Genomic DNA, 24,797 nt, shown 5'->3' on the forward strand with positions numbered 1-24,797 from the left:
AAAGACTGAAGCCTTCTGTGACTCTCTCCTTCCAAGAAGCATTCGGTTCCCTTATTCTCAGACTTGTATTTCTTACCTGCTGAAGGTGAGAAAGTTCTTCTCTCCTAACTTAATCATTTTATTGGCTACCCCTACTGCTGTCTTCCTTCAATAGAAAAGGTGGCCTCCTGCTCCCACACCTTGCTCACTAGTGCTTTGTAGAGATTCACTGGTGTGGGCACAGCGCAAATCTCTACAGCTGGAAATTGATTGTTACGTGAAGAATTTAGGTCCAGCTCTTAACTCCCTGAGCTGTGAAAGACAGGTGTTGAAAAAAATTAGTAGATTATGCTTTTCAATAAAAAAGTCACTAGACGATTGCCTTTTTATTTGCAGTGATCACATAAGTTGGTAAACTTTGTATGTTTGTAAAGTTGTATACATTCAAGTTGCAGTCTTCCTCTTTCATACACACAACACACATTTATATGCATATATGAGGCTCCATTTTGCACCTGGTAAGATGGTATCAACAATAAAGCTAGAAAAAAGTAGTATTTAATACTTTTTTCTTGGTTTTCTGCAAATCTGTAGTTATGGCAGAAGACAGTTCAAGACATTGCTTCGGTAGTTCACTTGAGATCATGATAACAGGTTTGTTTCTGCTGTTGCTGGTGAGAACCAGTAGGAAATACAATAATTCAACAGTGGGTATAGCTTGGGTAGGCCATACCCAAGTTTCTTGCAACTGGTGACTGGAAAAGGGCAAAGAAGGAAGGAAAAGGAGAAGGGGTTAGAAATGGAGCATGCTATTCCTTTTCCTTCCAAAATGAGCTCTGGAAAAACAAGACTCTGCTCTCAAGATTGTGCTCTCAACATACAGTAAAGAGTCTGGACTGCCACAATGAGGATCATTTTTCATCTTTAAGCCTCCTGTAATTTTTCAGTGAAACGAACACAGGAGAACACCCACTGAAAAAAGCAACTAGTACCGAGTTTGAAAAAAATGAATTTAAAATTCTGTTATCAGAAAGAAATGTTATTCCTAAACCACTTTATTGTGGTTAATTACCCCACAGAAACATGTTACCTTTGAGGATTTGATTTCTTTTCTCCCTCTGCTACTTTTATGCACATTAGCAGGTATCCTGAATCTGGAATATCTCTTCTTGAAACATGATTATGGTTATCTACAGTCCTGAAGCACTGTGCTCTTCAGAGTTAAGAAGGCAGAGCAAAGGTCAATGGAAGCTCAGCTCATGACTTTTTACAATCCAGCTTTTTCTTCAGCACACAGTCTTGAGGAAGTCCAAGCTGTGGTGTTTCAGTCTCATGAATGTCTTTTGGCTTTCACTTCAGCTTGTATTTAAAGCTGGATAACTGTTTTAAAGGGCACTTGAATTCAGTGTCCTTTGTAGCATACTGATCTGCGTCTGTTTAAGAGGTGTTCCATGTGCTTTTGGCAGATGATATTTCCAGCCATTCTGAAGTGTTTAAAAAGGCCAGTTTTCTGAACTGCCTGCTGCTGTATATGCTGTAATTCAAATTTGGGCTTTTGAAGTTATGGATAAATTCAGTATTTTAGATGTACTTTGTTGTGAAAATAATAATAAAAATAAAATACCCCTCCAAAATATAAATAGTAGAGGAAAAGATATAAAAATATAGGTTCAATATTTTTATGGTTTATCTTCCTAAATTTGGAAAATTAAATTTTTGTTTCTTTTTGACACTGCTCTGAGCCAACAAAATCAGTTCTCACTGTAGCAATATGGAAGTCATCAGACCCAAAATATATAATTGCAAAAGAAAAACATCGTTAATTTTGGGTAAACAAAAACACTGGGGATGATGCTCAGAATGAGAAGACTGAATCTTTATGAGCTTATAGATTTCAACGCTCCCCACTGCCACATGGAAGACATGCAATCAAGACAGAAAAGCTGTTACACCTTGTTGCATTATGCAAAATATATAGCTGAATAAGTAAGATGGGTTGATATATATGGATGCCCTTTCTTTCCTTTCTGTTTTGCTCATTAGAAAATAACAACAGAAGCTGTTGTGACAGAGCATGAGACAGCTTAAAATTCAGAGGGCCTGGAGCTGCTTATCTTTATGTTAACCTTAAACCACTAGTTCAGCAATTATAGCAGATGCACAGCCATTCTAGAAAGGCACAGGTCACAGGTCCGTATGTCTGCCCATACAAAACATATATCATCTCTTATTTCATATCTGTTAGCCTCATACAAATGTCTCATTAACTATAGTGCTTAAAAATATCAAGCATCCATATTTATGATCCTGAATCACTGCCCAGATGAACTAGTTGTGAAGAAGCCATAAGGGAAACTGTTCTTTGCAAATATTTATAAAGAATGGTTCACTGGTTATGTCTGGTGCTGCTTTCATGAGTAAACAAGTACCCTGTGTGTAATTTAGATATAGTAGATGTAGATACATCAATATTTAAATACTGGTAGAAGTATATATGAATGCTGTGCAAGTTCATGTCTCAGTATTAATAATAAAAGACACATCTCAACGTGTGTGTGTGTGTGCGCACGCATGCACGTGTGCAAATTTTCTCCCTAGAAAATGTATTCTTGGAAATCCTAATCTAGTACATTTTCACACATATAGAGAAGGAACTATTTCTTCCAACTTAACGTACATTATTAATATGCATTACGCATCATCCTTCAACGCATACGCTTATAAAATCCAATTGGGATCAATAGGTATCCTTTCTACGTAGGAACTGCTACATTTATTTAGATTTCTAAATTTACATTAAACAAGGTAGCTAATGCCTTTTTAACATAACACAGCATTGTTCTATAGAACAAAATGGTAATAACACTGAATCTGCTCAGACACTGGAGGTGTTGAGGGACCTGTGGACTCGAGGCTTTTAAGTTTCAATAGCTTTCATATAAAGCTGGCATATAGGATATCGGGGTGTTCACTCAAGCACTGTTGTTTTGGGTAATCAGACCTGACGACATAATGAAATGCCTTTCTTTTTGCCTTGTACAGCTCCTCATTTTAAAATATTATGTGTCTTAAGTTAAGGGTGCTCAGCACCTCACAAAACAGAGTCCTTAAGCAACACAGTCATACAGTTGCATTTCATTATGCTAACATTAAAAATACACTTTTCAGACTCAGTATCAATTTTATACTGTTCACATGTTACGGTGGTTTGCTGTTTTCAGGTTTGTCGCTTTTGCTTCACAGTAAGAGGCCAGTTTACAATATTGCAGAACCGGCTGCACCTTGGTAAAAAGAAATACACTGCAGACATGTGCTAAGCAACCATCCCTGGTATTGCTTTCCCACTGCACTTTGTTTCTGATCTGCCACACCAGGGTTATTACAGGCCTGAGCCTCTCTGGAGCGAAGCCTGCCAAATGTGCTGAGCTCTGTCAAACTTGTGCGGCAAGTCTCTGAAGTACTCATCCGATGTGAGGGAGGTTTCATGCATACGGAGTCTTTCCCCTAAACAAAATGGATCAGATTGAAAGCAGTTGTAATTTGGAGCATAAATCGTACATCAAATAACAGAACTGCAGTTTGCCTGTCATTTTTCATGAGGAAAATATGCATAGCTGGTATTTTGCTGAGAAATACATAAGTAGAGTTTAAATATAAAAGAGAATGCTTGCTTTAAAGGAAGACCGGTGCTGCATTTGAGAAAATATACTTTATCATTAAGATTAATATAGGTATCCAAAACAGTATGTGTCTGCAAAATTCCAGAATGATTTACAATAGATTCCAGTTGGAGAGCAAGGCCCACCTCAGACTGGTTTCCACACTCTGCAACTTGCGGATCAGGGTCTAAAAAGTTTACATCTCAGTGGGAAATGTCCTTTATCTCCTTTCACAGCAGGTGAGTCTGTCAAAGGTGAAGAATGATACCAAGAAGGCTCCTTCCAGCCCACTTTGTCTTTCAGTCTTGTTTTGCTTTATTAAATTTTTTAAACAGTTCATCAGGTTAGTCACCAAGCTTTATTCTCTATTGCACTAATTTTAAAATGATACTATTTTGTCTGCAGGAATAATGAGAAAAAGTCATTGGGGATCAGCTGTGGATATATGGCCCCTCCTTTACCCATGCTCTCATGGGGCAGATTAGTCATGTGTTGGTTTAACACACCCCTACAGGCAATGTCTTATTGCTTAAGGTTCAGAAATATGAATAATAAAACTAGACCATAAGCTATTTAGCTTGCTAGAAATTAAATTTAACAGCTTCAGCTCATGAATCCAGCTGTAAAAGTGCATACAAGGCATTAAATTAACAGGAACACATGGAAATCTACAGGATCATATTCCAGAGGAACCAAATTTTGTGTTCGTCTCACCAGATAATCTGGTAAGACTAGACAAAACAGATTTCTTTTTTTTCTAACATTAAACTTCTCATTCCACCAACAAAATCCTTCTTTGAAGAAATTTTACTGATGCAGAACAATATTCATAACCCTGACTTGTCCTTCTCTCATAAAAACGCCAAATCTCTCAACTAGTCAACTTCCTTGTCCCTGTAGCAAAAAATTGATGCACTTAGGAAGGATTAATGTGCCCAAGGGATTATCTGTTTTTTTCCAAATATACTGATTAATCCCACTAAAGATACTGCATCTGCCTACAAACATCTTGTGCATATCCTTAGACCATAACAGTCACAGCAGTGCTTCTAGTGATAGTATTTGAGAATATATCCATATAAACAAAAATTAATGACTAAAATCTTGCATCTCAAGAATAAACTCCAGTCCAAAGGGAGTTTATTTTTTTCCAAAGTACAGACATTGCTGTTGTTACTGATTCTATGTAGAAAGCATTCAAACACTGCAGTAATAGGCAGCAGTATAAAATCCCAGGGAAGATACAGAGGGTTTCACTGATATCATTGTACGATATATTTGAGCCTTCTGTGGCAGAAGAAGTTTCATGTAGGAAATTCCTGTGTTAAATGCTATGCCTGCTCTTAAGGCAGTGACAAGTGAGGAAGTATGGGTGACAGTGTAGTGGGCTTCACAGAAAGGTGAGCTTTGCATCTACTACTATGAATATATCAGTGAGGACATATTGGGGTAGGCCAGGTTAAGAGCAAAAGTGAACATCTGGCAACTTGTCTTCCTCCAGACCCTATACGCAACACCTGCACAAAAGCCGAATACTTTGTCATTACACAAGATTTCAGGTTTTCTTATTGTATGAGGAATATAAACTGCTTTTTCTCCTTTGGGGCAAATCCTAATTCTGCTTCTGAGGCCAAGATGCCTCCTTCTGCATTGCAGTTGTGTTTTGGCAGCACAAGTCAGGACAACAGACTTTGACGGTACATCTCTGTACAGACCAGTGCACCAGTAATGGCTAAGAACGGGAGCCAGGCCAATGACCAGCTGCTAGCCAGCCCTCTTCCTGCTGCAGAGTACTGAGTGACACCAGGAATAGGATGTTCTGCTTACTTATCCCACAGCCCCCCCAAAAAGATGAACTGCTATCAAAGTCTTGGGTCATATCTTATATGAAGTCGGTTGTCCCTTGTTGCCCAGATATTCTTTATATAATTACTTCTAGGCAGCCTTTTTAGGAGAAGGTTGATTTAATCACAGCCATATATCCATCGACTTTATTGTCTTCTGACATCATCTCTCATGCCCCTATATTGCTGTTGCTAAGTGACATGCTACCTATTGTGAAATCACAGCTGAGTAAGTGTTCAAGTTATCATGGTTACTGTTTTTTCAGCTATTGTATACGGCCTTATCTTTTGTAGTGGTAGAGATGGAAGGGCTTAGTTATGGCACTATAAAAGGGAGCAATTAAGTCTTCCTTTAAAATTATGACCTGATTAGTATTCATATTAAAAACATAACATTGCATATTGGTGCACGTGATGTGTTTTGTTTACATCAGAGGTATGTATAAAGATACCTCTTTATGTACATATTAAGATACAACTGCACTAGGTGTAAGGTCTAGCTAGTAAGTAACCTGTCTCAGGATCTGCAATCCATCGGTTATCATATGAAATCAGACAGTGATGAATAATTAAATCTGCTTCTAAGTAAAACTCTCTAATTCCACCTAGTGTCAACTGGGTAAATACTTGTTATATGTTTTAACCTTTCTTTTATAGCTATCTTTTCATGCATATGGACACTAGTCCTTCCTAGAATTCTAAGCTCTTAGCTTCCATGATATCTTATGCAAAGATAATAATCCCTACTAGTTAAGAATTGCCTAAATATGTACTGTAATAAGAATATTTTTATCAGTTTGAAATGTTCTGCCTGCCATGAAATTCATCCTTGTTTTTATGCTATAAGGGAAAAATGTGGCATACTCAATTTTAACCTTGGTTAAAAAGTCATACTTTTCTGATTTGTCATGATGACATGTGTTAAGAATCAAAGGAATCATTTGCTTTCTTAATGGTATGGGAATATAATTTGCAGTTTGTTTTTAAAAGCTGAATCACTGTTTTCAGATATCATTCCTCAGGAAATATGTTTTCAATTATACCCCCCTCCCCTTTTTCTCTCAGACTAGCTACACAATCTATTTAAGCAAGATATATTAATTTTTTTCATAAAGATATCTCTCAAACACCTTCTTTTCTAAGTCTCCATTTTTGTTGGAATTGCTTACATAATATGTAGAATAATAGGCCACTTATGTTAATGATGCCCAGTTCATCCTGAATGTGCATCTCATTGATTGTCGACTTCATTCACTCTCACTTTGATTTATACTTTGAAAAGCTCAAATCATTAGTGTTATTCATAAAGACTGTTAAGACCCATTGGCACTAAAAATTTCATATTACTTTAATGCTTTAATTAATTCTTGTATTCCATGTCTGTATATAGTACCAGCTGCACAATAATTCATGACAGTACATTCCAGATAAACCACATTTTGAATATAATACAATAATTACCACCCTTAACAGACCATTTATGCTTCTACAGAAGGATCCCAAATCTGCCTGGGCAGACTAGAGGATTAATAAGGGTGGTGAATTATTCATCATGCAGTGAATCTGCTCCTTAATTCAGCTGATTGCTTCACATTTTCCAGTAGAAAAGACACTTCAACTGTTTTTGCCTTTTCCATACAGTCTTTTCTGGGTGGAGCCTTCATCAGTGTTAAAATTTTGTTCCTTCTGGTTAGAATTTTACCTCCGACTTTGGAAACCCCACCTATTCCTCTGCTCCTAGAGCCTGACTTTGATCTCCCTTCCATTTAAGAAGGGCTCATCTTATTCCCTTTGTACCATATCACTGTTCAAGTGCCATAGCAATGATTCACTCAGATATCTAACCATGACAAACAAGGATTATTTCTTGGTTTTCTTAAAAGGTTTTCAGCAATGCATCCCCTTCTTCATAGTTAATATGCTAATCCATTAAATCTAGTCATGACACAGATAAACAGAGAACAGCAAGAGATTCTATACTCTGCCTACAGCATTTTCCTAGCTGTTTATGTCTAAAAGAAACAGGGCTGGCTATTTTGTACCATTTTTGTCAATAAAAGGCTTTTAAAAGCTGATCATTTTCTGATTACCTTTCCCTTCCCGTATTTCTGTTCTCTTTTGTCATTTGATAAATTGGGATAGGAACCATGTTTTATTTTACGTCTGGATACAGTCGAGCTCAAGGCAAACACGCAAGTATCATTATATTTTCATATGTTCATAATTAGCATCTTATACGCATTAGCTGAATGATCTCTTGCTGGAAATCATTGTTTTAGTAGAAACAAAATAGTCCACAGGTACAAGCAAATTCCTTTCGAACTAGGATTCCGTGAATTAGCATTCTGCGAACTTTCTATTCATACTATAAAAAACATATGAATCAGATGTATAGTCTATGAAGCGCAGCATCCTGTCTGTGATGGTAGCCAGCACCAAATGTTTTACACAAAGGTGCAAAAACCCCTTACAGTAGGCAGATGTTGGATTATTTCTCTATTAAGGAGGTCTCATCCTAAACCCTAATACTTAGAGATTGTCTGAAGCCCTGAAGGATGAAGTTTTATTTTCATTCCAGAACTCTTCTTTTGTGTCTCACTAAGTTTTGTTCTTTGAGAGTGTTTGCTGTGGAGCAGTGGCAGGAATTGAGTTATGTGGGCTCCAGATGTAGGTTCAGCATTGTTTCCCATGCTGGAGCAATATGCAAGAGCAAAATCTGCTCAGAGCAACTTGAATATTAAACTGCTTAGCTGTTAGCCCCTGGCAAACATAAAGGAGCAAAACATAGCTAGAAAATTACATTTCTCAACATTTTAGAAATTAAATCGATATTCACCGGGACAACAGAGGGTATGTTCCTGACTCCAGGCTATCCTGCTGCTACACTCCAAATTCTTGCTACAAGACATGGAGATGTCTGTCCTTTTAGAAACAGTTGGACATACTTTTGTAATGGAAAAGCTTTGGCAACCTAAATATAGTGGTCACTACTTCAGGCACAGATGTACCATGGGTAAACACCACTGTGTTTACAATGGGAACACAAGTTCATTGTCTCATGAACATGTGTGGTGACAACACTACGGCAAGGAGCAGGAAATAGATGTCAATGAGGCTGAAGAGCCAAAGTCTCTCTGGGACCAATTGCGAAAGAAAGTTAAAGCTTCCCTTCCTGGCTGTCATGCACTGGAGCAGTCCTACTGCCTCTGTGGCTACAATGCTGCCTCTCCTGTCTGTCTTGGGTCTTCTGGTGCCCCATGGTGACCTGTTCCCCTTCCCTCCTGTTCCTCAAAAGGCTCACTGGAAGAGGAGTGTAAGAACTCAGACTACCTCCATTAACACTACGCTACCTCACAGATTTGTTAGCTCTCTCCTTGAGCTCTAAATTACAAATCTGATTTATAGTAATTGAAGCATTGCGTCAAATTATGTTCCTTAACATGGTATGAAACACCTCAAAAATTTTAATGGAAATTCTGTTTGTGCGGGAGAGGAAAAAATTTTTACAAAAATAATAAAGAGTAGTTTTAAGTCCGAAAGCCTATTTACCTGTTGTCATCAAGGGAAACTATAGATCTTTAAGCATCTCTCTGCACTAGGACCAGCAATAAAGGTCAAAGAAAAGTCATAACTGTAACACTAATGTATTACTATAGAACTTAATGAAATATTCTATGCATTGTTTTTAATTCCTTATTACTCAAATTCCTGGCTGTACAGTGATCCAGTGTCAACATTTGATTTGGCATTTAGGATTCTCTCCTAGGAAATGGGAAGTATGGGTTCAATACTCTGAAGGCTTCTCAAACTCTGAGCCAGGAACTTCATGACTGTCCCTCTGTGCTTGATGTTTCCTACCGGCCAACCTTCAGCGGCTACCTGTTCAACATGTGGACATACTGCATTGCCTAGAAGAGACACCGAAGCTTCCTTCATTGCAGTGGAGAAGCAAGTCTGTAGCTAAGCTTCTCCAAATAACTCCCTGAGGGTGATGTGGACAGCTAGCTCTCTCCTCTGACTGCAGAAAAATGCAGCTTAGGCAGCCTAAATCTCTCTAAAGGCTCATAAATGCTGCAATGCCTAATTTAAATGCCTAAAGTAGGAGGTTTGACTAATGCTGTCCTATTTTAATCCTCTGCAGTCTCATGCAGATAGACTGTTGTATCTGTTTGTTGTGGATTAACCCCAGAAGGCAGCTCAGCCCCACACAGCCACTTGCTCGCTCCCCCGCAGTGGGATGGGGGAGAGAATCCGAAGGGTAAAAGTGAGAAAACTCATGGGTTGAGATAAAGACAGTTTAATAGGTAAAGCCAAGCTGTGCGCACAAGCAAGGCAAAGTAAGGAATTCACTCACTACTTCCCATCGGCAGGCAGGTGTTCAGCCATTTCCAGGAAAGCAGGGCTCCATCACAGGTAACTGTTACTTGGGAAGACAAGCACCATAACCCTGAATGTCACCCCGCTTCCTCCTTCTTTCCCCCAGCTTTTATTGCTGAGCATGACATCATACGGTATGGAATATCCCTTTGGTCAGCTGGGGTCAGCTGTCCCGGCTGTGTCCCCTCCCAACTTCTTGCCCACCCCCAGCCTGCTCGCTGGGAGGACATGGTGAGAAACAGAGAAGGCTTTGACACTGCTCAGCAATAGCTAAAACATGGCTGTGTTATCAACGCTGTTTTCATCGCAAATCCAAAACACAGCACTATACGAGCTGCTATGAAAAAAATTAACTCCATCCCAGCCAAAACTAGTACCCTGTTGTACTAGGACCATACTGTCACTTTTTAAAGCCATTCTTTGCAATCAGAAAGATGAGAAAATTGTGAATTTTCTTAAGAAAATTGCTAATTGTTGTTTTGTCACATAATTCTATGAGCTGACACATAGACCTTAAAACCCCCAGATCTACTATGTGAAACAAATCCCTTCTTGTCCTGGTATACAAACATCTGCTTTGGAGGTGAATTGTGTTTTAAATTGGGGAAAGAAATCATTAAGGGTAGCATGGAATGGCTGATATTGAAAATGACATTCTTGTTATGAAAAAGAAGAATACTGTTCTCTTTCACAGAATATTGCTTAAGCAACACTGTGGGTCCCTAAACGTAACAACAATAACGTGTTCTGCTTCACAACATGGCACCAGTATTTAATTTAAAGGTATTATTTGTTTTTTTCCCCCCCAGATGAAGCTTACAGATATATTTTTGTTTGAGATGGTGTGGACTCAAGAAAGTGCTTATTATTGCAACTGTAACATGAAGTAGTGCACATTAATTTTTATGTGATTACATCTTGTATTAGTGATGAAAATAGAGAAAGAAGATGTAAAAAACCTAGAGTTTTTCCAAGTGTTTTACTTTATCGTGGTGTTGCTACAATTATGCTGAAAAGGGAATCTCTGAATACCATTCCAGTATTTCCTATGTCAGCCTTTCCTCTAGAGTTACAGTATTCATTTGCTTGGTTCAGTCTTTGCTATTGAAGCCAAAAAACACAATCTTTTGTCCTAACTTATGCATACTACCAAAAAGGATTTTAGATCACAGGATGCAGCTGAAAACTGCAATCTGACTCTGAAGTTAAATACAAACAGAAATGAAGAAATAAATGATGCACACATTTACTTGATGATCTCAGATTACTTTGTATTATGGTGCATGTGATATTTGTTTTTATTCCACATTACACACTATTTCAATTTATTTTTCATTATTTAGTAGTATACTGTCTAAAAGGTTTTGTTGTGTTGATAATTTAACAACTGCATTCAGTTACTGTGGATATGCATTTTAATTATGCATTGTTTAGGCAAAATGATATGAAGTAAATTGAAAAACATCAAACTGCCACATTAAACACGAGCAGACTACCTTGGCAAGCACATTCTTTATGTGCAAACATAAACTTTGCTTTGTCAGTAATACCTCTGCCTTTTTTACTGTTTGGTTGCTAAATTAGGCAAATTTATACTGCACCAGAAGACTTCTTCTCCATTTATTTTTGGTCCTAGGTTGAGTAATGTTGGTGACAGAAGAAATAGAAAAATTCTAGTGACAGACAGGTCACTATACTAGAATTTAAACAGTTACTATTGCGCTGGAACAATTTAGTGCCAGGGACATAGCAGTTGAGTACCCCAAGTCATTTTTAAAGGACAGCTATATGGCAAATGCCTAAAAAAAAATTTCAAACAGTTATTCCTGTATTTTTTGTACATCAACCTAGTAACTAGAAGAATAAAACCAAAAAGAACAGAAAAATCTAACTTTTGGATTCATATCGTCTACATATATTTGTGCTTTATTAGATAATGCCTAATTCATTTTCACTTGCAGGAAAAGTTTGAAATAGAGAAATTGCATATTACATATTAGTATATCATACATTAGTATATTAGATCCTAGGGTTTGTAATAAAATTGCCAACAAGCAAGCTAGCAACTAATCAATCTCTATTTTTCTTGTGATTTCATTGCCTAAATACACAGTTTCTTGGACTATCTGGGCTTCCCAGAAACGCTCCAGTTCCACTCCATCTTCTTCCCTCCCCTTAATGTTGAAACTGCATCCTCCTCTGCCAGAGGGACACACTGTCTAGTTATCTATCTCTTTATCTACCTGCCTCAAAGCGATTACCACGTAACCTTTAACAGATACAAATTTTCTGCAGTATACAATGAGATTATATATTCATATTTGTAGATTGCATTTCATTTGTACCTTCCCTTTCAGTCCACTTCTAGCTTCCTTGGTGACTTTTTCTCTGAAGCCAGCAATAAGTTTGCTAAGTATACTGGTATGGCACTTGCCTTGTCTGCACAGGTCGAAATCGGGTAGAGAGTTGAATGCAGTGACAATGTAATGGACTTAAGGATAGCTGGTGCGGGACTCATTCGAGTGGCTGGTGCGGGACTCATTCGAGTGAATGTAGCTAATGCAGCTATCTACATCTGAGTAGTTACCCTAGGGTCTCTATAGTCAGCGGGGAGACAAATGCATACATTAGAATATGGTTCATTTGATACTAAAATACATGTTTAAAATAAATCACAAGAATTGCTCTCTAAGAGAACACAGAAAAGGTGCAGGTCTTTAACTCTTTTTTTCCTGTTTGGAAAGCACTATCCCCAGAATGCAGTGCAGGTACACTTGCCAGGTGGTTATTTTGTGCTGTTTTGGCTAAACTCTGATAAATGCTCTCTACTTGAGAAGAAATGGATATAGCATAAAAGTTGTCCCAGCACCTCCTTATTCAGTAAATATTTCCTAAGGATGATCTATAGTTTCTGTTTGTACTACATGATGTAAAGGGGTCACTTGTTGGAAGAGCAAGAAAACCGGCCCTGCTGACAATCAATATTATTTTGTTGGCTCTTAATAACATAAAGGGAGGAAGGAAATCAGAGGTTACTGCATATTGCACCTTATAATCCGTATAAGAAATCACATCAGTATTTATTGGCAGAAAAGACTGGGTGGAGAGGAGAGGGAGATACTAAGTGCATTTATGTGGAAAACAGAGATGGAAAAGTAGTCTGTGTAACAGTAGGCAAAATACTTGCTCTGAAAAGGAAATATTTTCTTAAATATTATAATAGCACCTTGAAAATCCATTCAGGAATTGGCTTATAGTTTCTCCTGATAATGCTGAGTAGTATGTCAGGTCACTGAGACGAAGAAATTACAGTCTAAACAATGGAGTAAGGCAAGGGACACATTTGGTTCATCAGCATTTCTGTCACTTATGGAAATATCTCAAATGGAAAATGTTATCCATAAATAAGCACTTTCTGCTACAATTCTCTGCTCTCTTTGATATGCCTCATAACAATTATGTGTAGCTATGTAATGCTGGTACTTTGGAGATCACCCAAAGGGCTGCAGAGTGCCATTCTTACCAGTGTAAAAGGCAGTGCCCTTTATAAATACAACATAGCTTATGATACATCCCTTTCTTTTATGACTGTGTATGGGTGTATAACTGTTGTGATTATGAAACTAGGTCTAAGCTCACAGAATTTCCTTCTTTTCCTATTTAATGCTGTCTAGTAGTATGAGAATAAAATTAAAATGTTTCAATTTTTTTGTGTGTTTTACGTTGTGATCTAGTTGGCAAGAAAACCTGCCATCTGACTGAATTAGTGAAAGAATAGAAAAGAACAGGATCCAACATCTGGCAAGACGTAACTTGGACTTTCTTCTTGATTGTGTCTGTTTCAAATGCCAGGTGTCTATCACCTGGGGTGTAGTCTTACTTTGGCAAAGGAAATCTATTACTAACTCTCTGAAGAATGCCGTCTCTGAATGATGCCGCTGCTAATGGAACACTGATTTACTGCCACAACTGTGAAGAATCTTTTTTAACATTGTGTTACACTTCCCATCAATTTAGATCAACCAGACCTACCATATGTGAGAAGTTATCTGCATTTTTCTTCAATAAAACTGAAATGATGAAAGCTTTGCTTTCCCTGAGGTATGATCCACTATTGGTAGCCCCATTGTTTTTTCTTTAGCCCTCATCTTCTTTGTCAGGGCTGGAGCATATTATTCCTGCAATGCTTGCCAGAATTCTATGGCTTATTTGTTGTTTGAGACTCACCATATGTGTCTTTGATCCCTGCCTAGTAGGCACCTTGGCTGCTTTCCAGTTTGGCACTTACGATTATCAGCAGTATGAATAGTTCCCTTGCTTCTGATTCTGCCCTTCTTGCTGTCATCAAATCACTCTTTAAACAACTTTCTTATTTTCTTTTAGATGCTTGTAAATGATCAACCTATTTTTACCATGCCTTTCTTGGCCAAGGTTTTGTGTCACACTGCAGGAAATCCAACAGCTTGATGTTTCCACTCCTAATGATCTGACTGCCAACTACCTGTGTAATTGCATGGGAACAATAGGGAGTACAGAAATATCTCTCACGGTAATATTTGAAGTTTCTCTGCATATTACACAAATTTGCCGGTTTTCCCCATCTGGTAGGCTTGGTGGCATGACTTTTATGAGAGATTATTTATTTTAGTGAAAAGCATTCCTTTTAATAAACGTTTTAAAACCTTTGACCAGAATACTGTGTGAGCCAATGACAATGATAAATTCAGAGGAGTATCACAACGATAAATAGTTTTAAGAGACAGATGGAAAGCCAAAAGCCAGTCATGTGCAATTTCTATTCACTATCCTGATGTAGCACTAAACACATCTGAGTCCTTCCATGTGTTCTAGCAAACTGAAGTTGTTCCAAAATGCCATTGTTGAACAAAAAATATGCAGAATCAAAATAAAGGAACAGCACAGGGCATATAAAGGTCCAGACCACGAGAGGCCCATGTACTGTTACAGAAAGATCTGCCAGAAGTCTCCGTTATTCTTTACGTGATTTTGCAAATGTTGCCATCAGTAAATATACTGGTACTACCACTGAAAGTAGACCGTACTACCGCAATATTGTACCGTATCTACCTTCACATTAACTCACAAAGTGGGGTGGAGTAAGTTTTGTAGCCCCTGAAAGCAAAGAACAGTATCGGCATGATCACGCCTGCCTAAGACGCACTCTTCTTGGAGCTACTTTCACACTGTGCTGTCCCACGTAACTCTTGTTTATGAATAACAATTTGTTTTAGCTCTAAAGCTTTTAACACACAGTGCTTTTTCGGCAGATAAATTATCACGTCCTTCTCCCAAGAAACATGGGAGTTTCAGATGAATGTGTTTTATTTATACGTCTCTTGATTTTGAAACAACTGCATGCATGGGATTAGAAGCACTAGTTGAAAAATTCAGTGCTAAATTGGCAAGGGTGAAAAACAAATTCTCATTTCAGGGAGAATGAGAGGTACAACAGAAAAAAACAATGAGAAACTGTTGCATGAGAACCCAGTTTATTTGGGATTACTTTATAATGTATCACTGTTATATTTTCCTTCACTGCCCAACAACACTGGGATTTCAGATAAAGATGCTCCTTTTCAGCATATTCGGTGGCACTATGAGTCTTACAGCAGGTTTGTGTCAGCAAACGTTCACAGCGGACTTAGGCTAGAAGAGCACACTGAAGCTTTAAGCCCTACAAAAATGGCATTCAATTCTGGCAGCAGGTTTTATAGTTATGTTCATAACAAGAGTGACAGACAAAGAAGCAATGCCATTAGAAGGGATTTAACGTGGAGAAGATGGCAGTTTGACAGCTAAGCTACTTGCAGAGGGTTTTAATGAAGCCAATTTCAGAGGTATTTGTAAGAAAGATGATTAAAGGCAATATGAAGTTTGACTTCAGTACTGGAGTAACTTGAGAACAGGTCAGGTAGGTAGGAGAGGTATACTTTATACACAGACATACTCTAACTTCCTCGCAATTACATTTTTCACCCTATTTCCAACTTGCTACGAAATGTATAGAAAAGTGCAAAATGAAATTATTTACCTCAGTAAAGTGCTTTTCTCTTCACATGTACCACATCACAGATAAACTGTCTCTCACTGGGAGACAAAAGAGAAAGGCTTGAGTTTTTGGTCAGCCTTCGTACATTTTAGCCCTAGCTTTACAGGTAACAAGGCCAAAGCAAGTGCCCAGAGTCAGCATTTAATGGAAACTTAGTGGAATTTAGAACTGTGAAAATATAATAATTTTGAATTCACAAATATTTTACTGGAAGAAGGCAGAAAAGACACTAACTGCCTCAGATTGCAGTCAGTAGAGAAACCTCCTGGCACTTTTGTGTGGCCAGATTTGAAATTGCAGAGATGCCCACCAGCGATATTTAAAAATAAATTTTAAAATCATATTTTAAATATTTTATTTCTGAAAAGCTGCCATTATCCTTGAAAAACAAGAATTTCCCAGCCAATCAATCAGCATCCAGTTTTGGTTTACAATGGCACTCAGAAACAGGGAGGGTTTTGGACGCACAGAACAGTAAGCTTGAAATGCAAAACAGCAAAAGAAAAAGACGGTGCTTTGACAGCATCATGTCTATCCATGAACGACTGAAGCAGAGACTTGGCTGTAAACCTGATAATCTTTTGCAGAAAATGACCGAGGGAAAGGTTAGTGAATTTAACAAAAAATCCCTGAAACCCCAGAAAAGGAATGATCCAGAAACAATTTCCAACGCATACGGTATTTCACTTGAGAGTAGTTTGGAAAGTTGGCTGACACACTGAATGCTGAAGGAGATGACAAAATATAACCTGCTGCTTCTGAGAGAGCTGTTAAAACCTGAAAAGTATTCCATTTGCTATGTTCTAAGTTTCTGCTACCCAAATGAAAAGCATAAATGCAAGCGTGCAGATAAAGCCTCTTGTCAAAGACCTGCTGCCACCTGAACAGCTGAGTGAGCAGGACATGTTTTATTCCGCATCGTTTGCGCAGCCCCCGGATCCCAAAGAGGGCAAGCAGGCTTGGTCTCGAAGCAGCCCTGTCCCTTGTCCTTGCTCCTCTCTTTCCCCTCAAGCCTTCTACCAAAAGCATTGAAAGCCCAAGCTGGGCCCCATTTCCTCCGGGTGTGCGGAGGGTCAGGAGGGATGCGGGGCAGGACGGCTGGCTGTCCCCAGCTCTGGGGACTGCTCCCCGAGCTCTGGGCGCGGCTGGTCCCCGAGTCTCCTCAGGGGTTTCTCCCCCACGCCCGCCCCGCAATGGCAGGCTGCTGTGGCGCTGGCCAAGCCCGCACCAAACGCGGGCAGCCACCTCCGGGGCTCCTCTGCCGGGCGCCCTCAGCGCCCGGGAAGGTGAGGAGGGGAAGGTGAGGAGGGGGAGGCGAGGAGAGGCGGCAGCCCCGCGGCCGTCGCCGGGCGGGCCGCCCCCGCCGCCGGGGCGCGGCGGCGGTTGGCCGCGGTTGGCGGCGGTCGGCGGGTCGAGGCGGCGGTTGCCGCAGCCGCCGCGGGAGGGGGCGCGGCGGGGATGCCGGCGCGGCGGGCTCCCGCGCTCCGCCAATCACAGGCGCTGCTCGGGGCCGGGCTGCAGCCAGTGGCTGCGGCGGGGGCTGCGGCGGGCGCGGGGCCGGCGGGGCCCCCGCGGGCCGGGAGGCTGCGCCGACCTTGCGGCTGGCTGCCGGGCGGCCGGCGAGCGCCCCGCCGCCGCGCCATGGGCACGGTGCCGTCGGCGCTGAAGCACTGCCTCAGCTACCAGCACCTCCTCAAGGAGCAGCTGTGGATCGGGGAGCCGGCCGTGCCGCCGCCTGCGGCTCCGCACCCCGGGCAGGTATCGCCGGGCGGGGGTGAGGGGATGGGATGGTGCCGGCCCTGCGAGGCGCGGCCGCCGCCAGGGGGAGGCCGGGGCCCGCCGGGCGCGGGAGGCCGCCGCCGCCCCCTCGCCGCCACCGCCTCGCCCCTCAAGCACGTACCCTGCGTCCCGGCCGCCTGCGCCCGGCCCTCGCTCCCCTCCCGGCCCGCCCCGCCGCCCCTCCCGCCGGCCACCGCCGGGTGTAAGGGCGTGCGCGGAGGCGTGGGGGCCTCTCTCATCCCCGCACGCCGCTGGGCCTTTCCTGGTAAATATTTCAGAACACGGCTGGTTTGAAACCATCTGACTGGTAGTGCACGCACAGGTGGGCATCTCTAGTGGCGCTGGGGGCAGGGATGAGGCAGTGTTAAAGAAATCCACTCGTCTGTGCTTCCCCTCAACTGTTATAATCCACTGTGTGACAATTCATAAAATTGTAGGGTGACGCGTATTTTGGCGAGGCCACAGTATCACCCTTGCTCCCCAGAGTATGTGTTTCTCAAACTGGAGTGCGGTGGGCCCATCTGCTGTCAGGTGGAAAGTCACTACAGCCATAAGGGTGCGGAGGCAGAGCCGTCAACTCCTCTGGAGCAGCTGTGCCCTCCTTTTGGCCTGGGGTGCTCTTGAGTACCACTGGGATTGTCATGGAGGGATGAGTGAATGTGGTTGCTCACCCTGCTGTCAGCTGCGAACAGGTGGGGAGAGTGGCTGGAGATAGCGGGGAGTGGGAGAGGAAGTTAGATGAGGAGGCATGTGGGCAGGCAGCCAAACGAAGACCACGGGCCATGACTGTCCTAATCATGGCTTTGGAAGGAAAGAAGTGAAGGAAAGGGAAAGCTACCAGTGGCTTTTAGGGAGAGGCTGCATAAATCTGGAAGGACATTAGAGGAAGAAGTCAATATGAAGTACTCAAAGAAGGAAATAATTCTGAGTATGACATTGCCTTTACTATAACAATGCACTTATTGTTGGGGCATATTGTGTCTGAACTGTCATTCATTCCGAGTCTAACTCCAGTAATCAGTGGGTGCTTCAAACATTAAAAAACACGAGCCAAACCTAGAACAAAATTGGTTTAAAAATCATGTCTTAAAAAAATAAACTCCTTGTTCATTGCATCTTTCTTCTGTTTTCTGCACCTTTCAGATATACAGGGGCTACATCTTCCATTTTTCTCCACCATTGGGAAGTGAAATTTAATTATTAAGTAGCAATGTAACTTCAGAGGTGGGGAGAGCATGAAAAATACAATGTTCTGAGTGCTGTGAAGACTGGCAGCATTGTAATTTTTCTTCAGATGATCTGAGCTTGATATCTCAAAAGCTACATATATGGAATACCCAAAGCAATACTGTTGTGAGCACAGAGCTTTGTATAGGTAAGCTCCATACAGCTTCCAGCTATCACAATTCCCAGACAATAGTGTCTGTCCAGCATTGAATTTTGGGGAAAAAATCAAACATAATTCCTTCAGTTGTTTCTGTAAAAGTGGAAAAATGTTTTCTTACTGTAAAAAGAAATAAAATGAAAAGACTTTTATGTATTAGGCATGCAGCAAAGCACTATAATCCTCTTCGTGTGCCCTTGCTAAATTTTGGTTCATCATTTTCTTTGAAGATGTGAATGTTTTTTAAAAATTCCTTAAAAATACCTTGATATGCTACTTGATTGCATCAGTCTCTGCCCCCTAGGAGAGAAAGCATCTGAAAGGTTCAAGGGCTTTTGCAACAGAGAGGATTTGAAGTCAGAGACAAGCAATAATATCTTCCCAGAAAACTGTAGATCAAAAAAAAAAAAGGTTTCTGTATTGTAATGGATGCCTGTAACTTTTGCTTCATTTTTGCAGTGCTCTTCTTTCATTTTCATCACCATTTTTCTTCCTCCAAGGATACAGGAAGATGTCTTCCTCAGTAAACAGCAAACATGAGAATTTGCTGCTTATCCTCCCCATGCACATTGTTGTGATTGTAAGCTGCACAGTCTACTGAGCCCATTGATGTTAATTAAGTCTGGAGTTGGTCACTGTTAATGTTTTAACATTTGCTTCTGCATTACCTCGCTGTGATTTTTATTAGATGGTTTTAATAATTTTCTTTACTTTACATGAATGTGTTCAAATTTCCATTTTTCTCACGTGGATGCTTAAACAACCCATAAAGGTTTTCCTTATGCTTGAGTGTATTCTGTACCAATCCTGTTCAAGAAAAAAATGTGTTCCTCTTTATGTGATCTAGAAACCATACTAGCTCAAGTGGTGGTTGTAAAAAGTGGGGGTTTTTTTTGTTTTGACCAATGTATGCAAGACAGTTACGGGGGCACTGCTGTAATCACATTTATGTGGGTACACTAAGAAATAAAATAGGGGAAGGGGTTTAAGGTGCAAGAACAGTTTCCCAGAAGTAACTGAGTGCTTTCATGGCTGATGAAAATAAGGAGTTGATTTTCTTGCTGAAATCTTTTCAGGAGTTTTTCAGGATTTTTCTTTAAACACAAGGTAAAATGTAGGTGTTGTTAGAGTGTTGCTGCCAGGGGTCTTGTAAAACTAAAATCATTCAATTTTGTCTAAAAAATCCCAAATATATAAAAATATGGTTCTATACTGTGTTGACTAATTTGTAAAGGTCCAGGTTTAACCACTTGGAGCTGTATCGGAGGCAAAATAATAGGTCCTAGAGTGAGCAGTGGTATGTCTTAGTCTTTCTTTTCCCTTAATTTTCCTGTTTTATTTAGCCAACAATTTTGTAGTATTTTTATAACTGTATTTGACTTTAAAACGTAGAGTTGCTTGAGGAGCAAAGTTATTGAAAAGGAGAGGTGAAAAGCAAAAGGTAATTGGGCTAATGGCTAGATAGAAAGTAAACGGAATTTTTTACTATCTATTAGTAGAATTTACTAATATCTATTTAACTCTTATTTAGATTAGGCTGTATTATGTAAAAAAATTATTGAACACCTGGCTAGTCAATGCGACACCACATTCCTGTTGCAGTATCTTCATCTTATTCCATTTTCTTAATTTCTTAATCTTGTTTGCTTCAGAAATACTGTCTTATGTTTCACACAAGGATATCCTAGTTCTGCTTCATTCTCTTAGTATTACCCCAGTGTATACTGTTTTTATTAATAGGTCTGATTAATTTAATATTAAAGATCTGATTAATTTTACTCAGTAGGAGCTAATAGCTACATGAGAATTTGTTAAAGACATGGATTTATATCAGACCTGTAAAACGTGCTAGGATCTACCTAGAAAGGAGGTGGCAGTAGATGTTGCAGTATTAGGGAGATTTCCATAGTGATCGAGATTGCTACCGATGGCGACTCATAGCACTTGACTGGAATTTGTAATGTACTTTGTGTTCTGTTTTGTAAAAAGCTCAGGCTGAGCAGCAGGGAGGAAGGCTGGCTGTTCATCCACTGCTGATGGTTGTCCTCTGGCTTAGCAGGAACCTTCTGGCTGGAAGGAGAGGTGGTCTGAGAGCAACTGACATTGGTCTCATCCCACAGACTTAAAGTTATGTTGAATGTGGGTTAAAATGGAATTTTAATGCATAGGAATATGCTGAGGACACAGCAGGGAAGAGCTGGATGGCTAAAGAAGAGGTGTAAAAGACTGGAATGAAATTCAAGGACACAGAATGATTAGGTACTTTGAGACTAATAACCCAAACTAGAAAGTGTGACATTATCAGTTAGGAGCGATGGAAGAAGAGAAGAACCTTGGAATACTCACAAATCACAGGAGGACTATGAGCTGCCAATACAGTACAGCTGTTAAAAAAATCAGATTAAGTCCTCAGATATATCAGATCAAGTGTTTCCAGTCAAACAGGGAAATGTAGTGCCATTGCAAAAGACTGTGTCTGAGGCTTGTTCAATTTTGGTTAGTGATGTTCAAGAAATTGAATTCTAGCTGGGACAAGTTAGGTCTTGCACCAGTGGCATGGTCAGGAAAATGGAAGTTAAATGTAAGATGACTTTGGCTTGTTTGATATCTATTGTTAAGACCTGGAAGATGGGCAGGCAGGGAGGGAAGAAGAGGAAAGAGCTGCTTAAAATAAAGGAATATGTTGCCACACACAAACAAATGCTTATAATCTGTCTATATATTAAATACAGAGTAGAAATTTAAAAGCTAAGTATCAAGTGGTGACATTCCTTAATAGCTTTCTAATCAAAATAATGAGGGTGAATAACCTATATGATTTAGGTTTAGAAAAAGGATTATATGATGTGTTTTCCATAGTAGCGAAAATGATTGGATTCTTTAGTGATTTTAAAGTTTATATAATAAGGAATAGAGGACTAGATATTTAAATGGTGTAAAATAGAGACAATTCCGAATCCAGTTTTTAATTACATTGTATGGCTTACAATACTTTGGAAAAAATAGAATTAGTTAAGGTCAGAGTGTGAACTTCAGTGTGAATATTCATCTTCTGCCACTTTAAATCAGTGCATCCTTCTCTACTCTACAAGAGGGTAGTGGCTAAACCTAGCTAAGTAATAAGCATCTTTCTCTTAGACCCTTGTGTTTTAATGTACCACTGGCTGGGTGTACTAAGAGGTATAGTATATTAGGAGTTATATGGTTTGGTGAGGGCTGCCTACATCTACCAGAAGCAAAGCAAAAATACGTCAAAAATAAAACTCTAGTCTCTTGCTCTGCTGGATGTGGCTGTGACTCTAGGAGGAGTAGATCTATAAATAATGCTAATGTGTACTATGTTATCTTGTAGGATTTTTGTCACAGATTTAAGCTGTCGTATGGGATGCAATACGCAGAATTATTAACAGTTATTCAGTATATTATCATTGGAAAGCAGTGTACATTATTGTCAGTTTTATAACTGGAGAGGAACACAAATTCTGCATGCTTGAATATGTATAATAATGAACAAAAGCTTGGATCCGCTAACTTCTGTTTCAGTGCCTAGGTTGCAGTGATTTATATGCTACATGCCTAAATATCCAGACCTAAAACACACAGCCTAAGATTCCTTCATCTCCTCACTGCATGACACTCTTGGATCAAGAGATGCACACAAGTGTCTTACTTTTGCAGTTTTAATTTGCTAGTTTATATTTTGCAATATGCTATCATGTTTTAAATATATACTAGAAACCTCTCAAATTTATTTTTAAAGTAACTCAAGAATAACAACGAAAACTACAGTCCATATGACAATTACGTATATTTGTCTTAACCACTTCTTGGATTTGATGGTTGATTCTTGATTCAAATTACAGCATAAAAAATGAGGCATATGGTATTATGCTACCTGGGAGGAGAAGGCATGTCTGTTTTATTTGAATCTTTTAGCTACACCTCAGAGCAACTGATTTGAGACATACTATATTTCATGTTCTTTTTATCTCCACGTAATTATATATTCCAGCCATTTGCAGGCTCTCCTTAAATAACTGTTTAGGCTATTTTCATTTTTTAATTTATGTAGTTTAAGAAGTACTATAAAAATTTGCTGTCAACAATATTGCAAATGTATTAATTTATTATGACAATTACAATATGCAAGAAATACATAATAATTTACATTCAGGTTTTTTTTGATCTGCTGAAAATTGCATATAAAATGTATTTTTAATAGAGAAAAAAGACTCTAGGTGTCCTGAACTTTATATTGCAGAATTCTTGTTTCTTGACTTTTAAAAAGGATGACGTTATTTAAAGATACTTAATGAAATCAGTATAGAGAAAGTATATTAATTGCATGGAGCAAAGATCTTGTATCCTTTTTTTTCCCCTCTCTCCTTTACCCACTATTCTTACCTCTTTCTGTATTTTCATCCGGAACTTCCAAGGTATTTAGATTTTATGTTGTCTTTCACGTAATTTAAGACTAAATAACTGATCACTAAGAGACTTTGAAATTCCTGATTTCCAGCCCTTTGTATTCCTCTACATGTAGAGGCCTTGTCAATACAGAACTCAGTAGGTGGATCTTTTTCTCGACGAATACATCACAAGAATGGGACTTTTTTTGTTTTGTTGCAGATTCCCAAGCAACATTTATTTTCTTAATGTTCATAAGATGTAAAGCATACAATGTTATTAAAAAAATAAAATAAATAGAAGAATAAAGTAGAAAGGATTACTATGTAATTTAGAATTAAATTATGAACTATTATGTTCATATCAGCATGCTGTATCTTTTCTTGATGACTTTGGAGATGACAAATGACGTTTGATACATGCTGACACTGAAGGTAGTAAATAAAATGCAAAAACACACTCCCACTGAGTTTAACCGGAGTAGAGAGAGTTCAATGCTGAGCTCTTTCCAAAATTTTCTTTGAAGTCAAGAGGATTTTCCCCTTTAGAAGATCCAGTCAGTAGAGTCATGCCAATTTTTTCAGCCAGGTATTCTTTATGCTGCAGAATAAGAGCTGAAGAACATTGGTGGATAAAATGTTGAAGAGAGAAAGTCCAAAAAGGCTAAGTAGTTGGTTTGCTAAAGGTGCCAAACAGGATGTTAGAAGTTAAGAGGCTGATAATAAAGTGTAAGTTTGACCTAAATGGAGTCACTGACTTTTAGTTCTTTTGTGCCATTGGATTGTCAATAGTAGAAAGATAACAGGAGCTTTTTAGTTGATACAGATTAATGCTCTATCGGGATTACTATGTGGGTTTAGAACTTTATAATACAGCTGGAAATGTTGTAAAGGATTGTACAGATCTTGCTCTGCAAATTTGGGAATTAAAAAAACACACAGGAAATTTCTACTCAGACCCAACATCTGTTTTTTGCTGAGATCCAATTTTTGACTTGTCCCACCTCCACCTCCTTCAAAGCCTACATATGGGCACAGTGATGTTCATTTCCTCTCTTGCCAGCTCAAGAAAAAAGATTAATTTCAGACACCCCATGTGTCAAATCATCTTTTAAAAATTCATACATCTTGAGATCATTCTTCTTAATTTGTTTTCTTATGCCTTGGCTGAGAGTGAAGATAAGTGACTTGCCTAAGATCAACTAGATCCAAATTTAATTCCTACTGAAATAAATGGGAATATTATCTGTGTCTCAGGTTTTAATAAGGATTTTATTTACAATTTGTGGATCTTCTAGC

The 24,797-nt window shown here is 39.4% G+C and overlaps 1 protein-coding gene across 1 annotated transcript in view; it reads left to right on the forward strand.

Moving 5' to 3' along the window:
- Positions 1-17,570: 17,570 nt before the first annotated feature.
- Positions 17,571-24,797, forward strand: part of HMGCLL1 (3-hydroxymethyl-3-methylglutaryl-CoA lyase like 1) — an 82,035-nt gene continuing 74,808 nt past the window's right edge. The window contains exon 1 of the mRNA XM_050894225.1: positions 17,571-17,687. Within this exon, the coding sequence (XP_050750182.1) occupies positions 17,571-17,687 (117 nt within the window). The remainder of the gene's footprint in view (positions 17,688-24,797) is intronic.

Source organism: Gymnogyps californianus, chromosome 3 (assembly GCF_018139145.2).
Source record: "Gymnogyps californianus isolate 813 chromosome 3, ASM1813914v2, whole genome shotgun sequence".
NCBI lineage: Eukaryota > Metazoa > Chordata > Aves > Accipitriformes > Cathartidae > Gymnogyps > Gymnogyps californianus.